At 41.0% G+C, this 19,531-nt stretch overlaps 1 protein-coding gene across 3 annotated transcripts in view; it reads right to left on the bottom strand.

Moving 5' to 3' along the window:
* The window catches only part of PHF6 (PHD finger protein 6), a 68,405-nt gene that overhangs the window by 29,938 nt on the left and 18,936 nt on the right, over window positions 1–19,531 (bottom strand). For all 3 annotated transcript variants that reach the window (XM_006881812.1, XM_006881811.1, XM_006881810.1), the window contains 2 exons: window positions 14,407–14,540; window positions 14,106–14,149 (listed from right to left, as the gene is read on the bottom strand). In XM_006881812.1, the coding sequence (XP_006881874.1) occupies window positions 14,106–14,149; window positions 14,407–14,540 (178 nt within the window). The remainder of the gene's footprint in view (window positions 1–14,105; window positions 14,150–14,406; window positions 14,541–19,531) is intronic.

Below are 19,531 nucleotides of genomic sequence, written 5' to 3'. Positions count from 1 at the left end.
AACCCAAAGACACATGGTTTGAATCTACCAGCTGTTCAATGGGAGAAAGATGGGCTATCTCCTCCAGGGTAACTTACTACCTCTGAAAAACGGCTGGAGGCTCAGCTATAGGTGGGTTCCAATTCAACAGCACATGACATTAACAACAGCAACCACAACATGACGCTTCAGGGAACATGATGCTGCTTTACCTTTAAATGCTTCCATGTGTCATAACTGTATTTTAATCAATTGGTCACATAACTGTCACTAAATTGGATCCTCCATGCCCTAAAAACTGATTATCAAGTTATTAATTCACCATGCTCCGTATCAACACCTGGCATAAGAGAAGCTATGGGAGAAGTGTCATCCCCAAACAAATGACACAGTAAATACCATGCTCGGTTTCAAGTAAAAGAAACAGGACAGGTCACATTTAAGAAAAATAACAAGTCACAAGTTTGGTTCCTTACAATTTCAAGCGACTAAAAAGCTGAGATTATGTTTGTGGTCATGATCTACATTTCCCACATCCTGTTGGGAAGAGTTCTCACGCAACATCCATCTCGGATACCTTTTATGAACTCATCAGATTATTTTGCTCAATAAATTCATTTACATACAGATAAAACGGACTTTAAAAGTATTACCATTCACATTCATTCAGTCCCTTGTAGATAGTACAATGTTTAGTGATGATAGTCTCACTAAAGCACTACTAACAAGCTGGAGACTTCATTAGTTGTAACCAGAGCTATTCACTGTGCCATGGTTTGGCACTTTTGAAATAACTGCTACAAAAATTTAAAGACTATATTAAGCAGACATATAAACTAAAGTGGAAAACACAAAATCAAAAGCCAGGGCTGAATTCTGGCCATTTTTGAAGCATGACTTCCTATTAAGAATAGAAAGTATTATATATCACGGATGTTGTTGTTATGTGCCGTCGAGTCCCTTGCGACTCATAGCGACCCTATGTACAACAATCCTAAACCCTGCTCTATCCAGTGCCAATTGCAATGCCTGCAACACACCCATCTCGATCACCCCAGTCACTGAATCAATCCACCTCAAAGAGGGTCTTCCTCTCCTGCGCTGTCCCTCCACCCTCCCAAGCATGATGTATCTCTCCAAGGACTGGTCCCTCCTTACAACATGTCCAAAGTATGTCAGACGAAGTCCCACAATCATTGCCTCTAAGGAGCAGCCTGGTTTAACCCTCTCCAGGATGAATCTGTTTTCTTAGCAGTCCGTGGTACATCAATACTCTTTTCCAGCATCACAGCTCAAAGGCATCAATTCTCCTTCTATCCTCCCTAGTCATTGTCCAACTCTCTGATGCATAACAAGTGATTGCAAAGACCATGACCTGTATCAGATGCACATTAGTTTCCAGTACTTTGGAGAGGTCCCTACACAGCAGATTTTCCCATTGCAATACATCTTTTCTAATTTTCCTGGCTGCTGGTGCCAAGAGTGTTGACCGTGGAGCCAAGCAGACTAAAGTTATTAACAATCTTAATCTCTTCACCATCCATCCTGATGCTGCCAATTGGTCCAGTGGTGAAAATCTTTGTCTTCTTGATATTGGGCCTCAATCCCTATTGAAGGCTGCAATCCTCAACCCTCTGCAGCAAGTGCTTCAAGTCCTCCTCAGTTTCTGCAAGCAGGGTTGTGTCATCTGCATAATGCAGATTGTTGGTAGATCTTCCACCAATCCTGACGCCACACTTCTCCTCATAGAGCCCAGCCTCTCAGATAGTCTTCTGCATACAGGTTAAAAAGGTATGGAGACAGGACACATCCCTGGTGTACGCCCTTCCCAATTTTGAACCATGCAGTGTTTCCTTGCTCTGTTCTGATGACTGCCTCTTGGTCCAAGTATAGGTTTCGCATTACCATGATCAAGTGTTCTGGGATTCCCATTCTTCTCAGAGTCAGCCACAGTTTGTTATGATCCACGCAGTCAAATACCTTTGCATAGTCAATGAAACACAGATAGACATTCTTCTGGTATTCTCTGCTTTCACCTAAGCGCCATCTAACATCAGCTACAATATCCCTAGTACCATGACCCCTTCTAAACCCAGCCTGGACTTCTGGCAGTTCTCTGTTGATGTGCTGTTCCAGTCATTTTTGGATAATATTCAGTAGAATCTTGCTTGCATGGGAAATCAATGATATTGTTCTATAGTTTCCACACTCTGTGGGGTCACCTTTCTTTGGGATGGGAACAAATATAGATCTCTTCCAGTCAGTTGGCCAAGTGGTTGTTCTCCAGATTTCTTGGAACAACTTGGTGAGCACATCCAGGGCAGCAACTGTTAGCTGAAATATGTCAATTGGTATTCCATCTATTCCTGGGGCCTTATTTTTTGCTATTTCCTTCAAAGCAACTTGAACTTCTTTATCACCATAGGCTCTTGCTCATATGTTATTTCATTAAATTCTTCTGTGTCTGCCAATTCCTTACGATACAGTGACTCAGTATATTCTTTCCATCTTCTTTTAATACTTCCTGGATCATTTAATATTCTGCCTAAAGCATCCTTGATTATAGCAACTCGAGGTTTGAATTTGTTCTTCAGTTCCTTGAGCTTACGAAATGCTGAACGAGTTCAGCCAGGTTTGCTTAATGTTACTGAAAAACTTTTCTCTGTAGGAACTGGCTGAGAACCCTGCAGGAAGTCAGCCTTCACTGAGGTCATCAACAGTGTGATATTGTGGAAAGGGGTTAAGACTATGAGGGACTGGACTTGGGGTTGCCTTTAGTACTTAAGAGCTCTACGACTTTAAATAAGCTCCATAACCACCCTGAGACTCAGTTGTGTTCATTCATTTTACTATTAGGATTAATGCAGACAGTTTCTAAAATGTAGACATTATAATTCTTCCTGGTGGCACTCCAAGCTATATGCTATGTGGGTACTGTCTTGGACAGGTCTATTATATATGTCATTCAGTCCAGCATACTATACAATAAACAAGAGCTGTTACTTTATGTAGGGGGCCCAGGTTACACAGTAGTTAAAGGATTCCATTGCAAAAAGAAAGGTAAGATGCTTTGAACCCACTAGCTGCTCCACAAAAGATGTAGCAGTTTGCTCCCATAAAGAATGTTATTGTCGTTGTATACTATCAAGTTGGAACCAATTCATAGCTGGGTTTTCAGAGGCAGCAACTGCATTGGAGCTTGCCTATCTTTCTCCCTTAGGGTTGGTGGATTAGAACCACATGACTGGATTCAAACCATACTCCTTACCACTAAGCCACCAGAGGTCCATCCCATAAAGAACACAGCTTTGGAAACATTAAGGGGAATATCTACACTGTCCTGCTGGGTTCACTATCAGTCAGAATCTATTTGATGGCAACAGGTTTTAAATATTTTTTCTTTTTACATCCAAAAAGTTCATTCATTATTACATGATCCATGTAGGATCACAATATTTTGAGGTTTTAAAAACATATTTGGACCTCTTTTCTAGGCAGCTGTTTTGTTATGGGAAACAGCAAGGACTAAAATTCTTTTTATACTCATAGCTCATGTTCAATATGTCAGGAATAGTGAGGATGTGGAAAAATGAGAACCCTTACACATTGCTAGTGGGAATATAAAACACTGTAGTCACTTGTGAAAACAGTCTGGAAGTTGTTAAAAAACAACAACACAGGGCTGGTTCAATGGTAGTGGGTTATTAGAAACTATTAGCATTAGTTGAATTAAAGTTGGTATACACCCCCCACTGCTGAAAATAAAAACAAAAAATTAAAACATTTGATTTAGTAATCTCACTGCTAAGTGTTATTTCCAAGGGAATGAGGGGGAAAAATGTTCACTTAAAACCTTGTATATAAACATTTAAAACATTTATAGCAACATTGTTCCTAACAGTGAAAAACAGTAACCCAAATGTCCAATACCTCAGGAATAGATAAACAGAAGGTGATACATAAAATGGACTATTACTAGGCAATGAAAAGGAATGCGCTCATGTGAACATGGATGAACTTTGAACACTATACTCAGGCTAAAAGAAGGCAGTCTCAGAAAGACAAACACTCAAGGATTTCATTTACACGAAGTATACAGAATATGAAAATCCATAGAGAGGAAGAAGATTAGGGATGAGATAAGCAGAAAGAGAGGGGGACGATGTGGACATATGGGTGTGGGATTTCTTCTGGAGGTAACACATAGTAGTGATGGTGCACAGCCATGTGAACCCTAAAAACTCTGACTCATTGTTAACTGAGCTGGCACTGACTCCTAGCTGACCCTCCAGCCGGGTTTCAGAGGCTGCAAACTGCACGGGAGGAGACTGTCCATCTTTCTCCCACAGAGCTATGAGTAGATTTGAACTGTCACAAAGATGCTTCCTGTGGGTTAACAGTGCAACTCTTACTTGTGGAGGTACTAACACCCACAGAAATGTCATGTTTACTTTTTAAGAAAAGATGTTAGGATTTGAACACTTTTTTGATAGTTGATATTAATAAATGATATTAGCTGTGATAGCAGGTAGGCTTAAAAGGGAGTCACTGTCAGATATACATAATATTTATTGATAATCTTATGTCTAGAGATTTGCTTCAAAACAACAGGAGTTAAAATTAGACGATTTAAAACAAGACTGGTTATAGGCTGAAAACTATTAAAGTTAGATATTACGGACACTGAGGTTCATTATACTGCTCTCTGTATACACAGGAAATCCTCCATAATACAGTTTAAAAAAAATAATATAAGGCTCACTTCAATCCTAAGAAAAATTATACTGTAGGCAGTACTTGATGGTGCCGCCCTCACCTTTCCCTTGAACACCATCCCCAGCATCAGATTCTCCCACTGTGTCACCATGACCTGACATATACTTCCCTACAGAATCAAACAACTTTAAATCTCAACTGTCCTCCAGTACTACCTACTGATGGTCTGGAATGAGCTGCTTTGCTTTCTGGCTGTGGTTTCCTTCTTGCAAGATTAAATAAGTCACTGTCTCTAGTACACCATAGGTTCAGCTTTCACCTCTGTACTCCCCAGTCATTAAATAAAGCTTAAAACTAATTGACCAAACTCCTTACAATCTCAACTCCTCTGAGCACTCCCTCTCTTAATTGAAACCTGACAGCTGTTCTCTAAACACTTGAAGAGCCTATTTCCTTTCATCATGGTACGCAACTCTGGTGGCCTAGTTGGGTAAGGAGTTGCACTGCCAATGCAAAGGCAAGTGGTTTGAATCCACCAGGTGCTCCACAGGAGAAACATTAACAATCTCCTCTCATGTGAACTACAGCCTCTGAAGATCCGCTGGAGGGTCTGCTATGAGTTGGTTTAGACTCAACGGCAGAAAGACGAATCCCAGGCATGTGTGGTGATAAGGTGTCATACTGCTCACTACTCAATGCTGCTTCTAGACCTAAATGTCTGCTCCAGTGGTTAGTTAAAGTAACCCTAATTTCAGGTTTCTCAATCATATCAGTACATGTCAAGTGTTCAATAAACCCCTGTGGCTAGTGGCCGTCACAAAGAACTTTGCCACCATCACATCTAGGTTTACTCCTCAGCACTGGTGAATCAGACACTCTGTTGTGTATCACTGAGTAGGAAATGACTCCCAGCTGACCCTCCAGCAGGCTTTCAGAGACAGTAAGTTGCACAGGAGGAGACTGCCCATCCTTCTCCTACAGAGCAGCTGGTGGATCCTTACCATTTAGCTACCAGGCTCCTTGTTGTTGTTAGGTGCCTTGGAGTCAAGTAAAACTTATAGCAACCCTATGAACAAGAGACCTGAACCTTGTCCTATACTGTGTCATTCCCATCACCTCTGACACACTGGAGCCCCTTGCTGCAGTCACTGTTTCAATCTACCTGTTTGAGAGTCTTCTTCTCTTTGGCTGACCCTCGCCCTTTCCAAGCACGAAGTCCCTTGCCCCTTATAAAAAGCCTGTACCTTTGAGGCCTATGCCACTCAACTAAAGTACCACTAATACTAAAGATGTGTCATCTGCATAATGCAGATTGTAGATCTTCCTCCAATCTTGATGCCACATTTCTCCTCATAGAGCCCAGCGGCCCAGATAATCTGTTCAGCATATAGGTTAAAAAGGTATGGAGATAGGACACATCCCTGGCGTACACCCTTCCCAATTTTGAACCATGCAGTGTTTCCTTGCTCTGTTCTGCCGACTGCCTCCTGGTCCAAGTATAGGTTTCGCATTAGCATAAGATCCAAGTGTTCTGGGATTCCCATTCTTCTCAGAGTCAGCCACAGTTTGTTATGATCCACACAGTCAAACACCTTTGCATAGTCAATGAAACAGATAAGACATTCTTCCAGTATTCCCTTCTTTCAGCCAAGATCCACCTAACATTAGCTACAATATCTCTAGTACCACGACTCCTTCTAAACCTAGCCTACACTTCTGGCAGTTCTCTGTTGATGTGCTGTTCCAGTTACTTTTACATCTTCAGCAGAATCTTGCTTGCACGTGATATTAATGATATTATTCGATAATTTCCACACTGTCGGATCACCTTTCTTTGGAATGGGAACAAATATAGATCTCTTCCAGTCAGTTGACCAGGTAGTTGTCCCCCAGATTTCTTGGCACAACTTAGTAAGCACATCCAGGGCAGCATCTGTTAGTTGAATTACATGAATTGGTATACTATCAATCCCTGGGGCCTTATTTTTCCCCAATTCTTTGAAAGCAGCTTGATCTTCTTCCTTCACCACCATAGGCTCTTGCTCATATGTTGTTTCATGAAATTCTTCTGTGTCTGTCAATTCCTTTTGGTACAATGACTCTGCATACTCTTTCCATCCTCTTTTAATGCTTACTGGATCATTTAATATTCTGCCCAAAGCCTGCTTTCTGAAACTGAGGAGGACCTGAAGCGCTTGCAGCAAAAGGTCAAGGACTACAGCCTTCAATATGGACTGAGGCTCCATATCAAGAAAACAAAGATTCTCACCCCTGGGCCAACTGACAGCATGATGATAGATGGTGAAGGGATTTTTGTTGGAACCAGCAGCCAGGAAATTAAAAGATGTACTGATATGGGAACGTCTGCTGTCAAGAACCTCTCCAAAGTACTGAAGAGCAAGACAATGACTAGGGATGACAGAAGGAGAGTTGATGCCTGTAAGCTTTGGTGCTGGAGAAGAGTATGGAATATACCATGGATTGCTAGGAGAACAAACAAACTCGTCCTGCAGAGGGTGAAGTCAGGCTGTTCCTTGGAGGCAAGGATTCTGAAGCTTTGCCTGACAAACTTTGGACATGTTGCAAGGAGGAACCAGTCCTTGGAGAGGGACGTCATGCCTGGGAGGGTGGAGGGACAGCACAAGAGAGGAAGACCCTCTATGAGATGGACTGATTCAGTGACTGGGGTAATGGGGATAGGTGTGTCAGAGACAATGAGATTGGCACAGGATAGAGCAGGGCTTAGGGTCACTATGAGTCGCAGACAACTCAATGGCACATAACAACAGCAACAATACTACTAAAGTGAACACACACCATATGGAGATCCTGTTAAAATGCAGATTCTCATTTTGAAGGTCACAAGTGGGGCTTGAGGTTCTGCATTTCTAATGAGCTCCCAATTGACGCCGATTCTCTGATTCACAGACTGCTTCGAGTGGAAAGGTGCTACCTTCTTCCCCTCGTCACTAACTCCCACCTAGTCACTCAACCTCATGTATCAGATTTTCTTTGGACCAAATTCATAGTCCTTTTCTCAAATTCATGTCATGATCCTGAGTGATTTCAACTGTTCACATGGGCAAGCTGGCCCATCGGTTCCCTAATCATCAATTATGTCTTCTATCAACTATATAATCCCCAAACTAACATCCAGACAACTGAGTTCTTTCCCTAGAGCATTTGGCTTCATGGAGATTCAATTATCTATACGCACATCAGACACATTTCATTGCTAGACAATATCTCCATCCTAGTCTAAGAACAGGAAACATATAAACTTGCATATGTTTTATGTATATTTTCACAAGATAAAAAAGGGAAGCATTTATTTGTATTTAACTACCACTTGTTCATCAAACCCAAAACCAAGCCCATTGCTGCCTGGTTAATTCCAATACATGGCAACTGTGGGTTTCTGAGACTGTAAATCTTATCCCTCTTCTAAGAAGCAACTGGTAGGTTCGAACTTCTGATTAGCACCAACACGAACCAACTATGCCACCAGAATTCCTTAACCCCATGAGGCATAGATATCTCAAACTCAACCTTTCAAAGCTTCACTTACCAATTTTCCCCATAAGCACAGTCCAACTCTAATGTTCTCTGTCAAAAAGTTGCCATCAATTACTAGAAACCTTGAGGCCAATAAGCCTTACACCTCACAGTGACCCCATGAACCCCAGATCTGAATCTTGCCCTATCCTGTACCGTCCTCACAATCTCTGCCATGCTTAAACCCACTGTGGCAGTCACTCTGTCAACCTATCTTATTGAGGGTCTTCCTCTCTTTCTCTGACCTTCTACCTTTTCCAAAATGATGCCTATCTCTAAGGACTCATTCCTTGCAAAAATATATCCAAAGTAGTGAGACCAAGTTTCATCATCCTTGCTTCTAAGGTGCACCCTGCCTGTACTTACTTCAGGACAGATTTGTTTTCCTTTTAGCAGTCCATGATATACTCAATACTCTGTGTTAACACCACAATGAAGAGGGACTGATTCTTCTTTGGTCTTCCTTAGTCATTGTCCCAACTTTTAGACACATATAGGAAGCAACTGACAATACCATGGCTTGGATAAGGTCCACCTTAGTCTTCATCCCTAGGTTATATCAATTCTACCTCCAAAGTGCTCTCAATTCCATCTGCTCGTGTTCATCCCTGTAGTCACAATGTTTTGCCAAGTCTTGTGTCATCACTCACCAGGATTCTTGGAATAGGGCATTCTCTTTACTTAAAACCCTCAATTCACCTGCTATTCTTAGAATAATACTGAAACTCCTTACTGTGATCTGGCTCTGCATCTATTCCCCAATCTCATCACATGCCACCTTACTCTTTACCTTCAGAGTTCTATAGTAATCCCTTGCTGTTTGTGTACCACAGAGTCAGAACTGATCCATAGCTGACCCGCTGGCAGGTTTTCAGAGGCAGTTAACTGCATGGGAGGAGACTGCCCATCCTTCTTCCAAGGAGTGGCTGGTGGCCCTGAACCACACGCCTTAGGGATTATAGCACAGCTTGCCACTAGGCCACCAGAACATCTTTCTTCTTCTACATTCACCTTCAATCCTCTTTAGTCTAAGACTTAATTTAGATGAAATCTCTTTGGAGAGTCTTTCCTTGGGTGCTCCCAAACAAGGTCTCATAGTACCCAGCATTTCTTATTAATGCCATTCATCAAGATTATAACCAATTACTTATTCAATCATATGTTTGATGTATCTCTCTTAAATGAGACTTCCAGTGCTTTGGGAGCAGAAACTGACTCCACTCACTTCACACTCCTGGCACACAGTATGTAAAAAGAATTTACCAACCTGAGCATAACTCTGTGTAACTCCAGCTAGTTGTCTCCATCAATATGAACACTTTATCAGAGCTCTCTATATATTTCAAATAATTTTATAAGTATACTGTAGAAGGCTATCACCATTAACAGACAAATAAATATTGTCCCTAGGATTGTTGCTGTTGGGTCCCGTTGAGTCAGAACCAACTCATGGCTGACCCTCTGGCGGGCTTTCAGAGGCAGACAATTGCATGGGAGAAGACTGCCCAGCCTCCTCCCACAGAGCAGCTGGTGGATTCAAACCACGTGCCTTCAGGATTGCAGCGCAGGCAGTCTAATAATCTAGTTACATGGTGACAGGTCAAAACGGCTTCCAAACGCCTAAATACCTTGGACTACAGAGTAAAGGGAAAAAATTCTCCATACAAACTCACAGTTCTCTCTCTCTCTCATTTCTGAACCAAATCGCATGACATGGATTTTAGATATTTAATAAATACTGAATAATATTTTTAAGAAAGTGGAAAAATTAAGTTTCTTTATTATGCACCCATTTTCATACTTAATATTTCAAAACTCAGTTATCGGACTAACATGACAAGCTACATTCTATCCGTTTTTTGGTTTTTTTTCTTAATAGCATCATTTCAAGTGTCACCAAAGTCAGTACTAAGTACAGAGTCACAGATGGCAAATTATCAAGAAATTACCACAGGTATCAATTCCTCTTTGCTCCACCAACTAGTGCAGCACACTGCTCCGGCACAGCTAGTCCCTGAAATACAATCCTGTAAACTCCGGCCATAAATGACAATGATGAAGTAGAAGTCACATTTCCCAATAGAATATGGAAACAAATGAAAGGAAGCCCTGCTATTTCGGTATCAAAGTCAAGCTCGATAAATGTAATAAAACTCCAAATCCAATAAATATTAACTCTGTAACACTTTCACATTGAAAACTGATGCTTCAAGCTCTACAGTAAGAGTGAAAAAACACCACACATATTCCAATTACCAGGCTAAAATCTATAAGCTGACATTGAGTCAGTTCGGATTTCCAGCGACCCTGTAGGACAGAGAGCTCTACAGGGTTTCCGAGGTTGTAAATCTTCCTTCCATAAAGCTGCTGGTGGATTTGAATCACTGGCTTTTTAGTTAACCGCTGAATGCATTAATCAGTGTGCCACCAAGGCTCCTTACCAAACAATAAAAGGGGAATACAAGAGGCTCCCAATGTGCTACAAATTTCAAATTACCTGCATCACTAGTTTAAATTGTAATAATCCTCCTTGCTACAAGAAAAGAAATATCTTGAAAAGTATGAGTTTAACTCTCTTACAAGCTTAAGCAAAAACGAGTCAAAATAAGTCTACATGCTGTTGGCTGCTATGACTTTTCTTTACCACTAGATGGTACTATCAACTTCAAAAATCTATGGATTAAAAGAAGGGGGCGTGTGTTTATATTAATCAGTGCTGTAGCCTTCTCAAATGATGTATGACAGTTCTAGATCTCAAATATCCTACCCTAGTCTTCTCATATACTTGTATTTGTCAAATAACAAGTCTCAATCCTTGGCTTAGTATGTTTGATCCCTACCATTTAAAGAATACTAAATATGCTGTTAGAAATTGAAGTGCTGAAAGGCTGGAAAACTCACCCTTCACTAGAGATTTTTCAAATCTAGAATTAAGTGGGGTGAGAGGAGATGAAGAAAGGCATCACAAAGGTTAAGCAGCTTCATTTCATTATTGTCTCAAAAATCGTTATTTCTTTACCTAGAGAATCTTACCTAGGGAGCTCTGGTGGTCTAGTGGTAAGAAACTGCTCCAATCCCAAAGGCACACAGTTCAAATCTACCACCTGCTCCACAGACAAAAGATGAGCAATATCTTCCTGTGCAATTCAACTGCCTCTGCAGACCCTCTAGAGGGTCAGCTCTGACTCGATGGTACACAATGACAGTCTTTACCCTACAGATCAGTTTTTGCTAAAGACTATAACCAGAGAGTTCTAATGATCTGGTGGTAAGGAGGTGTACTGCCAATCCAAAGGCAAGGGGTTCAAATCCATCAACTGCTCCATGGGAGAGAGCTGAGCAATCCCCTCCCATGTGATATATACTGCCTTTGGCAACCCGTTGGAGCAAAGAGTCGAAACTGACTCAAAGGTACATAACAACAAGATCACCTAATTCCGTAAGAACATTTTGAACCAGCACTCTAAAGTTTTATGATACTGAGTTACAGAAATAGAAACAAAACTATTTGGCCTTATCAAAGCCAACAACTAGGAGATAAAACACACACACACACACACACACACACACAAAGTCAAAGTTTTTAATATGTCATTCAATGATAAATAGGTTAATTGGTAGAAATAAAGGAAAAACCAACTAAAATGGCAGGAATCAAATTATCCTAGTCCTAATCCTAAATGTCTTAGGGAGGGTGCAGCTGGAATAATGAGGCTTCACCTCACATAATTTGGGCATGTTGCTATGAGGTGCTATTCCTTGGACAGGGACATGATACTGGGAAGGGCGGAGGGTCGGCAAAGGAGAGGAAGACCTTCCACCAGATGGACTGACAGAGTGACTGCTGCAGTGGACTCTGGTGTGTCAGGAAGTGTGAGGATGGCGCAGGATAGATCAGGGTTCAGATCTATTGTTCACAGGGTCGCTATGAGTCATACTTGACTCGGTGGCACCTAACAACAATCCTAAATATCTTCTCAGACGCTAACAAACCCCTAATCATCTCTAACCTGTATGGAGACAACAATCTCAGACAAAAGGCAGGCAGGTCAAATCCATCAGCCACTGCAGGGAGAAATCTCCTCCCATGTGACTGATTTACAGCCTCTGAAAACCCTCTGGTGGGTCAGCTATGAGTCAGTTCTGACTCCACTGCAATGAGTAAGTGGATCAACATATCAATAGGTTTGAAACAAGTCAGAATTCCTTCTGAGAACCCTTTAAATACCAACAAACTTGGCTAAATAAACATGGCCAACCAGGTTGTGTATGGACGTAAGTGGAAACAGACTAGAATATAATTTCTACAGTTTATATCTAAAACCGATTTCTTATGAATCTATTTTTTTAAAGGTAGTACACAAAGTGAATAAAAATAAAACAAAGCCCGGTGATCACAAAACATACCAGCATTCCCAAATTCACATTTTCTTCAGTCATTATATGCATGACAACAATGTGGAACAAGAGGTGCGCTGCAAAGTGAACTGGGGGAGGGTGGAAGGAGGTGGAGGGAGGAAAAGGTCTAACAATCAATGACTAAAAAAGAAATGAAAAAGATATACTGTATCGGGGGAAATCACATTCTCTGTAACATCAGAAGATAGCAAAGATTTCAGTGTTGACTTTTATAAGATATTAACATATTTAACAGAAAAGAGAAATTTACCACAAGCATTTCTTTTTAAAGACGAACATACCTTGAAAAAAAAACTTGGGGCTAAAGGTTTTCATAAAAATGCAAGTCTTTGGTGCAACCACTGTGGAAGGAGGTATGGCGCTTTCTCAAAAAGTTGCAAATAGAGATACCATTTAATCCTGCAATTCCACTCCAGGGAATATACATACCCCAAAGAGACCATAACTGACATCCAAGCAGATATATGCACACCCATGTTTATCGTAGCTCTGTTCACAATGGCAAGGAGTTGGAAACAACCCAGGTGCCCATGAACAAACGAATGGATAGAGAAGCTGTGGTATATTCACACATTGGAATACTATGTTGCATTGAAAAACAAGGAACTCATTCAATATTATTCAAAATGGGTGAGCCTGGAGGACATTATGCTGAGTGAAATATCTCAGTCGCAAAAGGACAAATATTGCATGGTGCCACTGCTGTAAAATGGGACTGATATCAGGGTGGGGTAAGACTGAGAAAAACTGGATAAACTGTGTATACTGCACTGAAACAAATGAGAGACTGAATAATTTAAAAGCGACGTATGATAGGGTATTATGGTTATTACAAGAGTCCACAATTAAGGTTGCATAGTGGAGTGTACTTGGGGCAGTGGGAGGGGTGCAGGGGGATTGTGTACCAGGGAGGGAGTCTTTCTTTTGCTTTAGAAAGAGAGGAGCGAACTGGGGGGCGTGGGGAGAGGGCTGGGCGGGCAGAGAAGTGCAGCAATGAATGAATGGAAATCCAAATTTTCTGTAAATGTTCATTAAAATTATTAAAAAAACCCCAAACTTCAAATGCTGAAAAAAAAATGCAAGTCTTTTCACTATGTTTATTAATTTTATCCTTTTACTTTTCCTCAATAAGATATTAATAGAAATCTACGATATATTTAAAATTGAGATGCATTTTATAGTAAAACTTAAATGTAGTATAAATTACTTCTACCCTACTCTTTATCAAGTGGATCTTGATTCACAGCAACCCTCCCCTTGGTTTCTGAGGCTCTAAACCCTCACAGGAATCTAACTATATTTCTCCTGCAGAATGCCTGGTGGATTTGCACTACTGAACTTTTGGTTGGCAGTCTGACACAGTATGCACCTCCTATCAGTGCTTCTTAATTTTACTCAAATTTTGTCTTGAACTTGAAAAGTGGTCAAATGTTTACCTTCAGAGTTATACGCAGTTTTCTTGTGTTTTCGGCAATAAACCCTAAAAAAAAAGACATTAAAAATTATAAAAAAATTAAAGAAATGAGCAGTGCACATCAACCAGCTCACTGACAAACCGGATTCCAAAAATCTTATTATTAATCTTCCTGTATCATTTCTTGACAACAGTGATTTTTTACTAAAAACTTTTTTTTTAAGATGACAAAATACTTTGAAAATTGGAAAACTTTTACAAAAAGCTACCATAAGTAAGACTCGGGGAAAGGGATAAAGAGAAGACAGAAGTTAAATAATTACATGTAAATTCCTTGTGAAGGTTTCTCTCGTATTTGAGCTTTGTCATGCAATGCACAGTGGTAGTGGTATGTCCTGTGACATGTTTTCACATCACAACCAATTGTTGCTCCAGGACAATGGCACAATGAACACATCTACAGCAAACAAGAAGATAATAACATTAGTATATGATTTTTCTGAGGCCATGATAATCAGCTTTTAGACATACCAATCTCTGTCAAGGAAAACAAACTGGTTATTGCAAACTTTTATAACTAATAATGCTATTTTCCCTCCTGGAAATAATGGAGCTCTGGCAGCGTAGGGGCAAGAAGCTACGCTGTAATCCTGAAAGCACTTGGTTCCAGACTACCAGCTGCTTCACATGAGAAAAGCTGAGCCATCATCTCCTGTATAATTAACTGCCTCTGAAAACCCGCCAGATGGTCAGAAAAAACCTTCTCCTCCATTATTTCCACTTACGCAGTCCTGAATGCTCTGTGTTTAAATGCTCAACTTCAAAGTTACCAACCAAAACGTCTGTGGTTTAGGGAGCTCTGGTGGTCTGGTTTATAGGGAATTGAGTTGCCAATCCCAAGGTTTGTGGTTCAAATTCACCAGTTGATATGGGAGATATGTGGCGGTATGCTTCCATTAAGAATTACAGGGAAGGAAACCTTATAGGGCCGTTGTAGTCTGCTGTACTGGGTCAGTAGGAGTTGGAATTGACTTGAGGATAATCAATTTTGTTGTTTCAAAACAAAATCTGTCTTAAAAAAATCTGTCTTGTGTGAGGAGCTCTGGTGGAGCAATGATTAAGCACTCAAAGGCTAACTAAAAGGTCAGGTCTTGGGAGAAAGTTGTGGGCCATCTGCTACTCTAAAGATGTACAACCTTGCAAACCTTTAGGGCAGTTCTGGCCTATCTTATAGGGGTGCTTTGAGGAAGAACTGACTCAGTGACAACTGGTTGGACTTTGATTTCCAATTAATGGGAATCTTCAAAAGAAATCTCACATCTTTGGGAACCTGGTAAGGTCAATTTGAGGGGATAAAGGAAGAGAAAGGAATTAGATAGCTTTACTTCTCAGTAGATTAAACTCAAAGTATTTTGTGATTTCACACTGATTACATTGTGAAAATATGCTCATCTACTTCAATTTAATCTGTGCTACTTACCTCTCAAATTATGAGTTTGATCAAGGAAGTGAACCGATTTAAACATACCTTGTCTCTTTACTGGGCGATTCATATTAACTACTTCACCGTGTGCATCTATCTGAAGGGAGCTCTGGTAGTGTAGTTCTGGAGAGGTGCTGCTTTCCCAAAGGCTGTGCCTCTCTGGTGGCTGGAACCCGCCAGTGGCTTTGCCAGAGGAAAGATGAACACTGCCCTCCCAATGTACTGTCTTGGAAGCCCAAGAGAGGGCCACTTAGGAGGAAGTCACTTCCAACTTTACAACAATGAGAAGAGATGATCTGGAGGAAGTGGTGTATTTTTTTTCCTCATGTCTGATGGGTAATATGCCAACATTGTAACAAGGTTTAAGGGAGGCACATGTCATACAAAAAAGCATGAACACACAAACATCATGCTATGAACCACAAAAGGAATGCTTATGAATCACAAAAGGAACAGGAAGTGGGTTTTTAACAAATCTATGTCTTAAAAACATAAATGCTATACCAAAGGCAATTCATTATCATGTAAATGTCAAATGGTTGGTGGCTAGGTATCTCATTCTGACTCCCTTTTTCTTTTAATATAAAGAACACTTAGTACTCTGATTTACTTGACCTCTAAGCAATTGGGTGTGTTGTTAGTTGTTTTTATGTGCTGTTGAGTCAGACTGGACTCACGGCTGACCCTCCAGTGGAGTTTTTAGAGGCTATAAATCACATGGGAGCAGACTGCCCACACTGTATGCAGCTGGTGAATTTGAACTGCTTGTCTTTGGGTTGGCAGTGCAACTCCTTACCGCTAGGTCACCAGTGCTCCACACAATTTTGGTGTAGCACAAGACCAATATAAATTCCAATAATGTCCCTCTTTTTCTCTAAGTCAATCTGTCATCTAAATAAGCTATACATATGTTGGGCAGACTAGTTCTCAGTACAGATACTTCTCTGAAAAATTTTACTACCAGTATATCCTCATGTTGTTGTCCATGGCACTTAACAACAGGAGGGGAGGGGAAGGAAGGGGAGGGGAGGGGAGGGGAGGAGAGGAGAGCACGCGCACAAGGGCACGCGAGTGAGAGTGTGAGAGAGAGCACGTGCAAGCAGTTGGCCTAGTGGACAGAAAGTCATGCTCCCAAGCCAAAGGTGGGTGACTCTACTCCACAGCCCTCAGGCCTGCCTTTAATTGTTTTTGGTGAAACATTCTTCTAGGTCGTATAACCCTGGTATGTCCACTTGCTGTACAGAGGTAACTAGTGGTTGCTGTGAAACTGAACACTGTGACACCGATGAGTCAAATCCAAGAATGGTTACCCATGGTGGACAGTGTTTGGTGGAGCTACCCGATCAAAATAAGCTTGGAAGCAGGAGTGGCATCCACTTCCATAATAGCTTGCCTCTGGAAACCCTATGAACCTGGAAAAAGGATGGAAGTTATACAGGTGTCCAGGACTTTCGTTCATAGGGTTGCTATGAGTCGCCTATGACTTGATGGCACCTAACAACAACAGTCTCCTCACCTTTCAAAGGGCATTTTCTGTCACTTCACTTTTACAAAAGGCCTACCTTAGCACCTGTTTTTGCTAACTGAAAGTCAAAGAGGATTTTTACTTTTATGAAAAAAAGGTGAAAAGCAAAACTGGTGCTTAGAGCTTGTTTTACAGTAAAAACTGTTAAAGAGGCAGTGCATACCCCAGCAGCAAGAACGGTGTCCCCAGGTTTTCCCCCTGTGAATAACACCGGCCTTACCATCATGCACCATCATTGCCTTGCACTCTGTCTTTGAATACTCCATGTTAATGTTATTTGACATTTTATGTGTTATTTGGAAGGTTATTTTTTTTGGGGGGGGTCTGAGAGCACACAAAATTTCTTTCCACAATGGTAACTGTGTCTTCACTTTAATACCATTTCAGCTTATAAAACTTTCAGGCACCAGGGGAAACCTGTAACTTGAGAAACTTCTGAGAAGCACTGCAATAAAAAAAAAATCCATATTGTAGCAAATTCTTATTAAGCAAGGAAAGTTGCTCTATGGTGAAAGTTGTGAAAGCCATAGCGTATGCTTATCAAAGAAAGAAAAGTCCATCTACGCCATTAAACAAAGCGCCAGAAGAGTGAAGACTGCACACTGCCAAAAGGGAAAGAAACGCCCAACTTGAGGAACCACCGAACAAGGCAGTCTCACTGAATTCTGGCTTTCACGTGTTTAATTATGTAACCTCAAGGGGCCAATCCCTGGAGGGAGACACCATACTCGGTAAAGCAGAGGGTGAGCAGAAAAGTGGATGACTGGACGGATGGGCACAGCAGCTGCAGCACTGGGCTTGAATACAAGGGTGACTGTGAAGATAGTGCCGGACCAAGCAGCCTGGCTCGATCGTACACGGGGCTTTTTATGTGTGAGGGCCAACACAATGGCGCCGAGCAGCAATAAATTCAAGCAAAGCATTTATACTGTTAACTTAATTAGGAGACTCTGTCATTTTAGTTATCGGAGCTCTGGTGCCATAAGCTGCAGAGTCCCGCACTGCTAACTAAAAGGCAGGTGGAATCTATCTGCTGTTCAAGGGGAGAAAGGTGGGCATCCTCCTCCTGTTAGGATTCACAGGCTAGGAAACCCGAAGGAGGGTCACTATAAGGAGGAATGGACCCCAAGGCAGTGGGTGATCATTTTCGTTAACTACATTTATGACCAGAGGCGTGCTTGCAGACACTTTAGAAAATAAAGAAGTGCGTAAGATGTAAAAGCAGTCATGCTCATCAGAGGTACCCAATGCTGTTCCAATGCTTACCCGAAGACTTTTCTCGATGTGCTTCTTCACGTACTAATTTGTAATCTGATTTGTTTAATTTAATAAATTGAGAAGTTCCCTACCTCATTACGAATTATATCACAAGTTGTTTGTCTTGAAAGTAAACCTAAAACAGGCTTGAACAGGTACATTCTTTTTAAAAATGACTGAATTGAATTAGCAAGCAAAAATGAAAGGGGAAGTATTTTTAAAATACAACCTTGGGTTCCACACTGGCAAAGACGCGACAAGATGGGCACTCTCACAGCTGGCTGGAAATGAGAACACATATTCCAGACGCAACCATCATCTTTATCAAAGAGCTTTTAAAAAGAGTCTTTTCTCTGATCCAGTAATTCTACTGTAAGGTGTGGGGGAACCCACTGCAGTCTGAAAGATTTATCTAAAATTATGTTCACTGCTGAAAAACAGAATAGCCCAGAACGGAACACAACAACTGAAAATTAAACTATGGTATACCTCCATAAAGGACCAATCTAGAATCACTATTTTGAAAACCATTTTCATGGCATGGAAAAAGATTTAGTGAAAAAAATGAAGCAGGGTATAAAATGTTATGTGTACTATGATCTCTGCTATGTTCATAATGTTGGTGTTAGGTGTCAGGGCCCAGGAGCCCTACATACAACAAATGAAAGCCTGCCTAGCCCTTGAGCCACCTTCACTACTGGTACTCTGCCTGGTGCACTGCTGCAGCCGCTCACCATCTTGCTGAGCGCCTTCCCCTCTTTCGCGGACCCCCTAATTTCCTAAGCATGCATACTGTAACCCACATTCAGAGAAATGGGAGGAGGTCACTCAGGCTGCTGCTTTTCTTCATCCCTGCGGATCCTTTCCAGTTCTTCTACAACAGGAAAACTTCTTTTACATGCAAACTGATTTTAAAAATTTTGGGAATACTCTAGCAAGTACTTTTAATATCCACCATTCATTTTCGTGAGAATGAGAAGGAAATCAAATGTCTAAAATACATGGAAATATTTTCTAACTGCTTATAAATGAAAATTTGCCCAAAGCAACTAGTTAAGGCGACTATGGTAAAATTCATTTTGCAAATAACCAGGTAACAATTTAAGACAGAAGTTGTTTTTTTTTAAAGTGAGGAAAGCTTGTCAGTTTCTCTCAAATAGTAAAAGTAGGAGGGCGATTTATC

The sequence above is a fragment of the Elephantulus edwardii genome, unplaced genomic scaffold (assembly GCF_000299155.1).
Source record: "Elephantulus edwardii isolate Elephantulus edwardi_28Jun2011 unplaced genomic scaffold, EleEdw1.0 scaffold00016, whole genome shotgun sequence".
Taxonomy (NCBI): Eukaryota; Metazoa; Chordata; class Mammalia; order Macroscelidea; family Macroscelididae; genus Elephantulus; species Elephantulus edwardii.
The sequence above is the reverse complement of the archived record's forward strand: the minus strand, read 5'-3'. Positions and strand labels throughout refer to the sequence as shown.